This window comes from Calypte anna, chromosome Z (assembly GCF_003957555.1).
Source record: "Calypte anna isolate BGI_N300 chromosome Z, bCalAnn1_v1.p, whole genome shotgun sequence".
Classification (NCBI taxonomy): Eukaryota; Metazoa; Chordata; class Aves; order Apodiformes; family Trochilidae; genus Calypte; species Calypte anna.
In genome coordinates, this window is record NC_044274.1 from 8,840,084 (window position 1) to 8,851,486 (window position 11,403).

The following is an 11,403-nucleotide window of genomic DNA, read 5'->3' on the forward strand; positions in this document are numbered from 1 at the left end:
CCTAGGTTCACTCTGAAACTTTTTGAAACACAGTTAAAGCATCAAAAACATCAAAGACATTGGAACCAGCAGTATGTAAGATTAGCACTTTTTTTTCATATGCCTTGCACTTTTGCAGTCCTTTGTCAGCTGCCATATACCTGCATTAATGTACCATTTAACCAGGACCTTACTTAAACTAGTTAAGACAAACACTATTATTCCTTTTAAGAGGAAAACTGATACCTAATAATACCAAACTGAAACCTAATAATGGTTTTAAAGCCATTATTAAATGATCTAAAGAGAAGAAGAAATGTCCACACAGTTTCCTGCCTTGCTCTTTACAAAAGGATCCTAAATCGGAAAGATGACCTAAGAAATTACAGTTTTGTCAACATTTCGTTTTGTCCTGAACTGGAGTGAAAAGGCAGAATATCAAAACCATCTTGGCACAAGGAGTTCCAGACATACCGAAAGTTTTTAGTCTGACATCTTTGATTGAAGAAGAACATTTAGACTTTTCTCAAATTGAAATTCAATTTCCAGGCGGCCAGACCTGAGCTGTCGCAGTGCCTCAGGCAAATGCTGTGGATGGGGGGCACCATGGGATTTGTAGCCTGGCAGGGGAGCCCAGCCCTGTGAAGGATGGGGACGTGAGACAGCTAAATTATTGCTCTCACAAGAAATGGCTCTCAGCATTATTATTTGAATTGTGGGAAGACTCTGCTTTCATCAGAAGTCCTTCAATTATCTTTTTTTCAAACAATAGAAAATTATCCCCATTTAAAGGACAAAATGATCTGTGGGTATAGAAGAGAAAAGGGGACATTTGACCTAAAACATGTTCTTGAAAGGTACAATTAAGTGTTTTGTGCATAATTTTGAATGAAAATAAAGGAAAGAAAAAAATTACAAATGCAAAAAAATAACAAACAAAAAGTATTTTATATTATATCTCATCAATAAGGTGGGCAGGTGTAGGCGAGGGAGTAATGAGTGCTTATTACAAAGTGAGTGGCTTCATGGTTGTAGATTTACTTCATACACAATTATAGGTCCTGAATATGTTCATTCAGGAGTGGGGAAGGAGTCATATTTCTTGTCTGTAAGGTTACTGAATGTAGCAAAAGAGCTATAGTTTCAAGGGGGTTACACCAGCTGCCTAGGAAAAAAACTATCATCTTTAAAGAGGTATATTTTTCTATGCCTGTCTTTAATTTCTTCTCTGTTTTTCATTTTCTATTTCAACGATTAGGAAGAGGTGGTTAAGAAAAGGTAGCCCCACACCTGCCATGGTTGCATTGAAATGTCTATTGCCCTTCTTGCCTTTTCCATGCTGTCTCAGCCAAGATTTTCACAAAAAGGAGACAGGTTGGTGGTCATGGTGGTGTTAGTAGTGGTGACAAGTACAGTAGAAGAAAGCAAGCATAGTAGAAGAAAGAGAATTAAACTTGTAACTTGGTGAACTCAATCTTATTCTTCAAAGAATGCAAGGAGAAGAAAATAGACTGTGTAAAGGTATTTTAAGAAAATGGAAAAGGTAGAAAAGAAAGGGCTAGATGGGTTGGAAAACATTTTTAGAATGTATGGAAAAACGTATTTGCAAAAGAAAGTGAGAGGTGTATTGTGTGGTGCCATGTAGATTTTCAAGAGAGAGACAGATTTGTATGATCAGCTTCTCTTCCATCTTATCTCCTCTCTATTTTCCTGAAGTCCCATTATCAGTGAGGAAAAGAGAGAAGCTGAGCCTGCTGTTGGGAGGGAAGAACAGGGACTCTCAGACCTAGATGTAAATCAGGCAAAGGAAATGCTTGGTCACCTTAGCTTTGAATGAAAAAGCAAAAAAGAAGGCAAGAGGCAGAGAAAGAGGACGGAGAGAGAGAAGGAGACAGAATCTTGGATGCTTTATTACTTTAAAAGTGCAGTAGCACAGCAGACCCTGTACTCAGTGTCATTGATACGAATTTCAGGCCTTTCCTTCTCAGAGAGCAAGAGGGAGAGAAAAAAAAAGGCAGAGGTGACATTTAACCTTTCCTTCCCTAAAGAGCAAAGGAAAAGGGCTGTCAGATGCAAGGAGATAAAATAAGCTCTGTTACCACCCACCACTGAGAGAAAGGCTCATTCCTGCCTGTGTTTTGAACAAGACAAAGGGGTCTTGATGGAAAGAAAACCCATCACGTATCTTGCTGTAATGGATTTTAGATGCTTTTATTTATCAGCAGTGGCAATAACTTCCTGTTGGTATCAAAGCATTACCAGCTAAAGATACAGGAATCTCTCAGCTGACAGTGCATGGGGCCAGGAAATAATTCTCCTGCAATCTCTGTCTAGCTTTGCATAACTGAACCTATGAATTGTGGGGGTAAAATGGGGAGGTCACCATCTTCCAAGGCTGCAAGAACTGTCTAGGCAAAAGACAAGGACCAACATTCTACAGCTCTATACAGCAAATCTGCTGTGCCCTAATACCCAAAATATTTTGCCCACAGAGAAATCGACCAAAAAACTTAAAATACTTAATGCTAATGTAGATAAGTCTACTCTTCACCAGGCTTTATCTCATCCTTGGCTAATATTAAATCTGAACATTACTGTAAATCCAGAGTGTCTGTTTTGAAAATGCTTCTTGACAAACTGGAGAAAAAACAAAACAAAACAAAACAAACAAACAAAACCAAACAAAACAAAACCAACAAACAAAAAACCCCTTAAGCAGATAGTTATACTTTTAGACACCTTTACATGCCCAAATACTATGAAATGTACCTTGCCTGGACAGACTCTGATTGTCCCCCCTCTTCTATCTCAGTTTTTAAAGACAGATCAAATGTGTTCTGCTTAACACTAAATACTTTGTGTTGGAAGTCATCTCTGGATATCATCTACTTCAGCACCAAGAGAGGTTGGAGCAATTTTTGAAGAGTAAGATAGAAGTATTAGAACTAAGGAGATGGAAGCCTGCTACAGTTTGCTGGTTTTGTTTGTAATTAGCAAAGTTTAGGTTTCCTTGTCTCATATCCCACACTTTGCTTAGAAAATAAAAAATGCTGGCTGTACCAAAACAAAGTTTCTGCCATCATATTACTGCTATATGTGGGATCAAAGCTCAGTGGCAGAATGCAGTGAAAGGATTGCTTTTGACAGTGAAGTAGGTGATTTTTTAATCAAAGCATAGAGTGCTCAGTGAGAAAGATTAGGTGTGGACTGCAGGATTGCATCTGTGCTTAGTTTTGCTTTTCTTAAGCCAAGTAACAAGAAGTAGTACAAGAGGAAACTACCTCAAGTTGTGCCAAAAAAGGTTTAGACTGGATATTAAGAAAAATCTCTTCTGTGTAAGGGTTGTCAGGCACTGGAACAGTCTGGCCAGGGCAGTAGTGGCGTCAGCATTCCTGCAGGTATTCCAAAACCTTGTAGATGTGGCGCTGAAGGATATGGTTTAGTGGTGGACTTGGCAGTGCTGGGTCAGCTGTTGGCCTTGATGACATTAAGGGTCTTTTCCAATCAAATCAAGCCTGGTTCCATTCTATGATTCTATCTTCTGAGATACACGAAGATTCACTTCTTGGCTGTTAGCAAAACGTGGTCCCAGAGATTATGACCCCCACTTCCCAAACTTCTCCTACTTTTAGGAATGCAATGTGATCCTTCACTTGAGGTGAAGGATAAATGTGTTTTCTCTATTTGTGTGACCTTTCCCAACTCCACATGTGCGGCACAGAGAGCCTGGAGTCCCTTTGTCTTCCTTGGCATTCTAGGGAAGAGGGTAACTTCTAGATTTCCTCACATTACATTTTTATCACTGAACCCTCTGGAATCCTAGAAAGCCCCTGAAACAACTTCATTGTGCCACCATAGATATTTTTTTTCCACTGGACATGTGAATTCTCTAACTATCATACAAGTGACAAGTGACACAAATCTTGTCATTTTACAAGAAAAGCTTCAAATCCTTTTGCCATTTCACAGCTGTACCAACCTGCAGATTTTCAAAATGGATAAATAAGACCCTCCAAAAATCATAACACTAATAGTCTTAAAAATCTTTTCTATTTTTTCAATCTCAGTAGTAAAAACTGTGGGTTTTTTCCCTTCTCCTGTGGATTCCAAGTCCTCAGGATTCATTACTTAGTTCATGTTTACAGGCTTTTGTTGTTCACAGCAATTAAAATCTGGAAAGGTATTTATTTTTAACTGAAAGCTGTGATTTTAACCTGACACTCAAAGAAGTTGCTGGAGTTTGTAATAGGGATCAATTACTGCTGTTCTACTGGTTTCTTTAGAACCACTATGGTTTTAAGGAATTTAGAAATTCAGACAGGAAAAAAAAAAAAAAAAAGAAAAAAGGAATCTTGATAAAAGAAGCCAGTAGCAAATGACTGTCTTACTATGACAAAAATGGTTCTCAAACTGTGTAAGGATTTATGGGAAATTTTTTTTCATGAGGAATCTGCTAACAATCTCTCTATCCTCTAAAGTGTTCCTGGAGATATTCACTGTGAATTCATGATAGAATTCTCAAAGCCTAGCATCAGTTTTCTTTAGCTCTAAGCAACTTCTCAGATGTATTTCACTTGCATTATAAGTGCAAAAAGTGTAAAGACAGTGGCCGCTCAATGAATGTGAAGGGAGGGGTCTTGGATTTTGTGGGTTTTTTTCCATTTTTCCCCACTGCTAAAGAGAAAGGCTTCTTATGTAAAATGGCAAAAAAACCCAAAAACAAAACAGCTAAAGAGGAAAAGACAAAGCCTATGGGACATGCTACAGAGTCTCTGAGAGGAACCAGTGCCTTAAGAAAGACCCTTTGAATGATCAATTCCCTTATGTTGTTCATTGATTTTCCTCTGGTTTTCCCTTATCTTTCCTTTCCTGTTGATATCTCTTTAATTGATTCCTGATTACAGATTACACTAGTTACAAACTGTTATTTGTCAAACAATGGAACCAGGCTTTTCTGTAGTTTGGGGAAACACATGCATCTCTTGATAATTTCAGAAGGTTCAAACTGAACAAGCTGTAGAGAACGTAAGATGATCTGGTGGTAATTGGTAAAGAAGGAGTCTGTACAGACTCTTCTTCAAGCAGTTACCTTATTTACACTCTCTGGCTTTTATACTGCTAGGAAATCCTGTATACTGCAAGAATTACAATGCAGTAGAATATGCAACTGAGTTCAAAATGTGCTTCTCAGACTCATTATCAACTCTAGCTCTGTTTGCAATGCTTAGCATATAAATTATTTAAATTAAACTAACTACATAAATTATTCAAGTTTTTTTTCCCCCCTCTTATCTTTAACAGACACTGCAGAAACTTCAGTGCTAGTGGTGTTACACTTCACTGCAAATCAGATAGGAGGGCTAAAGGCATCTCACAACACTGGCAGTGCCCAAATGACCATGAGATTTTTAGGAGGTAGTTACCAAAACCCGAGTGATGGTGACCCCAGAAGACCAGTTATGGTCTGCATTCTGCTTACCAGGGTAAATAAGGAGGGAGTTACAAGGGGAATTACAAGATGGATGGTTGGTTTGGAATTGGTACAAGATAATCCTGTTAAATGCTTTCTGGTTTGCCTTTTGGATGCATGCAGGACTTGTTGCTCTTTCTATGGGGACCTGAGGTGGTCAACAGCCATACTGTGAGCAATCCTAGTGGAAAGTCAAGGGAATTTCCACTAATGAAATACCATGCTGACCTGGGTTGCCTCTTTTCTGCTGAAATTCCATGAACAGGAACATGTTCCTACTCTACTCTCTCCTCCTTTCTTCTCACCTACTATATCAGCTTCATAACCAAAGTCCACAGCTAGAAGTAAAGCTGTGACCTGAAGCTATGTGCCTCTTCATGGCCTCAGCCATGACAGATTTCTGGTTTAGGTGCCTACAGAGATAGATATGGTTCCCATCTCCAAAAGAACAATTCACAAGAATCAGTGTTAGAAGGAGGTCTGTCAAAGGCTTATTCCTAGGCAGCCATCAGAGAGAGACAGCAATGAACTGTAATTGCAACAAGAAAACTGAACATTAATTAACTAATCTTAATTTCAGTGAAACCTCTCTGAATTCTTCTTTATAAACAGATCTTTCCTTTCATGTTTTACTCTTGCTCTTCTCTTAATTTCACATTTCAAACATAATTTAAGAAAACAGACTCCACCAGGTGTCCTGATTTTGCTCTGACAGATTTGTAAATCTGCAAGGACATGGTTGAATCAGATTTCTGGCTGTTTTCAGACACTGTGAAACATAAAAGCTGTGTCATTCATGGGAGACATATTTCGGATGCAGGAAAACAAATAAATTCTTTTGTTCATCACTGTCCCCATGGATGATACATGTGGTCTAAAAAATAAAAGACAAAATCCAACATGTTGATGGGTACCTGGCTAGTCCTGAGTTAGTATAGCTATCATGGACTGTTATCAGTCCAGGGTGTAGATGAGTAAGGCAAATAAATATATAACTAATATAATAACTCATTTAAAGAATATATGGATGGCCATGGCATGTTCCTTCTTAGAGGGAAAACAGAATAGAAATCATATGGCAGGAGTACATGATGTTGGGACAGAACTGAAGAGGCATGTTGTGAAGTATCAGAGCAGCAATCCCATTTATCCCATGTCTTGAAGCATCCTACAGACCAGGCAGCACTACCACAGAGGAAAGGGTACTGTCTGTTTTGCCACACCAGTGATTTTAAACCTTCCAGAAAAGAATGCTCTAAGTTCAAATTATCTGAGTGTGATGGAGAGAGCAACTGATGTGATTTTACAGTGAGTCTCATGATACTTGGTGTTTTCCAGTTACTCACAGCCTTCACAAGCATGTAACAGCCTGGTTTTCTTTCATTTAAAAAGAGTAAAAGATCGCATCATGATCACAGAGTTGTGGGGAACACACAACTGGAAGTTGTGGAGAACCTGAGCTCTTAAGCACAGAAGAAAGAAGGAAAACAAAACTTACCAAAGTAATCTTTCAAAAAATAAAGCAGGACATTTTAATCCACCCTTGTGATTCAGGGCAAACAGGGAGAACAGACTTTCCTATCTTATTTTTCAGCAGTTTGGAGCTGCTGTAATACAAGTGAGTGAGAGATATGTCATATTCATTAAAGATGGATGTGGCATGCTGCTTTCTTTCCAGGCCACCAAGAGATGACTTTCTGTGTGTGGTGATAACTAAGAGGATAAGACTGTGTTTCCATTGGTTTCATGCTTGCCTGTATTGGACTAGATAGACGCAATCACCCTGGAGATACAGTATTTACTTCTCCTTCCTTATTTACTTTGTTTCTTTTATTTCACTTTAGGGGACTAGGCTGGAATTGACATTTCTTTCTCTTCAGCAGCCGCCTTCTTTCTCAATGCTGGGTCTCTGGGCACTGAGTTAAGCCAGACAGTGGAATGGACCTGCTGTAAATAGTGTTGATAAATTGGGTAGATAACACAGCATGGCCTGGTTTACCCCAGTGCACAGAGTAATAAAAAGGAGCTTCCGCCTCTGAAAGGTCATCGTATCGACAAGGGGAACGACTGCAGGGATGGAAGTTGTGAGAGGCTGGTTGCTAACACCACTTTTCAGCAGGAAATGCTGGAGGGATTATTCCTGGGCCTGTTCTTCCCTACCCTTGCCCTTGAGGTCATCAGGTTTCACAGTGCTGAGCGTGACAAAGGAGCTGAGGATCCCTGGTGCAAAACAGGTCTGAGAAGCAAGGCTCACACTTGTATGAACTAGCTGGACTCATGATGGTCAGCTGCATGGGAGTTGTTCTGACTTGGCCAAGTTGACCCCTCAGGACTACTCCAGCAGTCCTTACATGCTTTGTCATTTCATCCTGTGTAGGCAAGAGGCCTTAGTGATAGGCACAGAGCTATCAGTAAGACACAATTCTCCCTAATAGGGCAGTGGTTTAATGTGATAATTAAAAAATGGTCTTTTTTCATTATCTCAATTCAGACAACAGGCAGGGAAGGCAAATGTAATAGCCAACAAACAACCCACACAATAAACATCACTAAAACATTATTTTGGAGATGCCAGAACACTCACGGGTCACAAAAACTGAGAACATCTTGTGTCACATGTGTCCACCATGTTGCAGACACAAGAGAGTTCAGCCAAATGAATAGCTCTAATGAACAATTAAGAGTCTCAGATCACTTTGCAGAAACCAACATACAAAAATATGGTCCTGAAAAATTATGTCTTCCACCCCGAGAAGTCAGAATAAATGTATATTCAAAAGCATCAAATCAGAGGCTGCAGGAGTGGGAGTACAGTGCGATTGACATTCATCCTCAAAAAGAGTAAACAGAATAATCTCTGAGGCATTGCCTGTATGACACAACACTTTTAAACAGCTTTCCAGTTAACATGCCCAGTAGCAGGACTGAAAATTCAAATCTAATAAGGTCTTCACTGAAGAGAAAGGCACTGAGCTTACCAACTGATGTCATGGACCATGCCAGTTGAAACCAGGATGTGGTGTGAGTATACAATCTGCTATGCTGTGTCATATCAAAGGTCCATGTAGTCCAATAGCCTTCCCTGACATTGGCCAGTAGAACATGCCTAGCAAAAACTATCAGAACAAAGTGCTTCTACAATAATTTTTGCCCTAGTTGCTCTAACAGCCTCCAGCACTCCAGAGCTTGTGGGATTCCTAAACCAAACTTTGCACATCAGTGAGAAAGTACCCATAATGCAAAGGCATTGCTACTTGGTGGGGAAAAGCTTTTGGTCTCCCCAGAGAAGCTAAACAAATATGACAAAGTATTGATTCTATCATTTTATTTTAAGAGCAATGCCTGTGGTGTATTAGGAAAGGGAGAATTTCTACAGCACAGTGAGTTTCTTAGCTCTATAATGTATTGTGCTGTTCTAATGATACTATACCAGAGGTGGTTTTCTGAATGGGGAAGAAATGGGTTTTGCCACTTTCTTTGTCTTTTGACTGTATACTTAGCTACACTCTTGGCTTAATAGTGAGTTCCAGCAGCACTCATGGCCTGCTCCCAGATAAATGTTGAACTCTGTTGATTTTTTTATAAATGAGAATGAGATTTTGGAGACATTCCTATTTTTCACAGAGAATTGGCCCATGCAGAAGACTAGAGTTTGATGGATCATCAATTTGTGTCATTTACCACCATTCCAAATGCAAAGTGACATGAATCTGGAAACCTCAGCTAGACTGGGAACTGTGAGGAAAGGGCTGACTTTGGCCAGAGAGGGAAATTGTAATGCCTTGGTATGATGACAGCAAACTGGCTCAGGGGACATCTAAGCAAGACCCAAACCGTGACCTTTGATAACGCGATCTAATGATTTAATACCCCCTGTTCCTGGATAGCAGTGTCACAAAGCCTGGAATGGCAATCCTTGCTTTGGCCACAAAGCACAGTCTTCCAGGGAGCCAAGACCAGCTCATTAGATGGCAAGATTTGCACTCCTTGCAAGAAACTGGTCCCCATCCATTTCTGACAGCCTCAGCCAGCCCTGTGCCATCTGGCTGAGACAGGTCCCCAAACACACAGCAAAGCCTTTCTCAGAGCCCCAGCCACATGGACATACTACTTCAGAGGCCTGGAAACTGTGGTCACTGTAAAATGTAGTAGCTATTGGCCCCAGTGGCCACTTTGTCACAGGTGTTACTGAGGTCCACTGTGATTTCCAGTCACTTCTGGAGGGCACAAAATGAAGCAGTAATCACAAAATAAGAGCAGAAGTATAAAAATAGAATTTGTAACCACCCCCTAATGCTTAATGTTCTCCCCCTCCCCTGACTCTGAATGCAAAACACTCCCCTATATCTGCAGCATGACCTGGACCCAAGTTCCTCTGAAGAGAAGTTACTTCAGTTCAGTCTTGCAGGAGGCTCTGGGCTCTGATTGATGATGGAAAGATAATAGGGCCCTCAGCAGCTCACCCTCACCTTAGCCTCATCCACTGGGCTGGTATGGGCTAATGCATTTGGCTCCTCTTACTAAGCAAGTCAGGGTTATAAACATGATTTTCATAATTGGGTTTTAACATAGATAGAAACCACCCAGCAGTGATAATAGTTTTGCACCAGAAGAGCCCTAAGACAGAGAACAGCTTCTCTGAAGTGTTAAGAATCCTAGCACATTTATCTTAATAAGTTTTATTACAGCCTGACAGTTTAAACCTAATGACTAATTTATTGTATAAAATACCAGCAATATATTTTTTGATTTTGCTAATTAATTACCTCAAACAAAGGTGATATTTATAAAACTGTCCAGAAATGGTATGTGCATTAAAATTGCCTGGCAGCAGGAGATGAAATTCTTACTAATATGGGATCAAATTATTACTGTATTGACTTAGTTACTTTATTACCTCATAATGGATTTCTTCATTATTTTCCCCAGGATTGTAGCATTCATGATTACATTAAAGTCTGTTAATCTATGCAAATATCATTAAGAGCTACTAATAACCACAGCAACTTTCTTCAATTTCAAGGAATGTGGTAAGTACTCTCAACACATTGTTATGTTCTGTTAGTGTGATGGGATTAACTCAGCCCCTGAGTCCTTGGGACAGTGGGTGTGCAGCAGATTGCCTTGATCATTTCCTTCCTTAAGGATGGATGAGGTGGAAGGTGGGAATATGTTTTTCTCCTTAGGAGGCAGGATGAGGGCCAACATCCCCAGCTCCACCACTCTAAAACTGCTGCATGACCTGTTAGCTTACAAAGGGCCATGTCATATACCTTCCCCCTTTTTTCCCAGCCCTGCTACTTGTCCTCAAAAGCACCAGTACACACATGAGCATGTGTGGTTTTAAACTACAGTGGAAACCAGTTATTTTCTACACATCAGGTGGCAGAGTGGTGGCTTTTCCACATGCAGGGCAAGGCAGAAGTAAAATAGGGCAGGTGAATTTTCAACACTGAGCACAGTTTTAAAGTATCCTGTGTGGGATCTAATACTTTCACACCAGTGTTTCAGAGGTGGTCAATGAACTTTTTCAAGAGGACGAGATTGCATCAGAACTGTGGGTGTCTTGGTTTGCACTGGCCACTTTAAAAAAAAGAAAAAAATTAGAAAAACATTAATCTTTGAATGTTTCCTTTCCCAGTAACATTGAAAACTGAAAAATGCATGCATAGGCAGGATAGGTAAGGGAAGTTATGTATGCAGTAGCAGTTACACATGTGTTGAATGGAATAACTATCTCTATTACAGATTAGTCCAATTTCCCACTTCCCATGCTTAGATAATGAGGTTATATACACCTTTCTAATAAAGCACACAAAATTAAATAGGAGAAAATCAATCTAAACTGGATTACTGAATGACAGGGACCAAATCTCACTGCTCCTCATCTGTCTGTCTATCTGTCTGTCTAAATGATCTAGGTCCATAGCTTCTGCACAAGCAAGACAATCTCA

General features: G+C 39.9%; 1 protein-coding gene across 50 annotated transcripts in view; it reads left to right on the plus strand.

Annotated features, from left to right (window-relative positions):
* Positions 1-11,403, plus strand: part of CELF4 (CUGBP Elav-like family member 4) — a 618,876-nt gene that overhangs the window by 464,591 nt on the left and 142,882 nt on the right. For 22 of the 50 annotated variants that reach the window (XM_030467206.1, XM_030467167.1, XM_030467190.1 and 19 more), the window contains exon 5: positions 10,026-10,038. The exons of the other annotated variants lie outside the window; for them this stretch is intronic. In XM_030467206.1, coding sequence (XP_030323066.1) covers positions 10,026-10,038 — 13 coding nt within the window. The remainder of the gene's footprint in view (positions 1-10,025; positions 10,039-11,403) is intronic. 50 annotated transcript variants of the gene reach the window in all.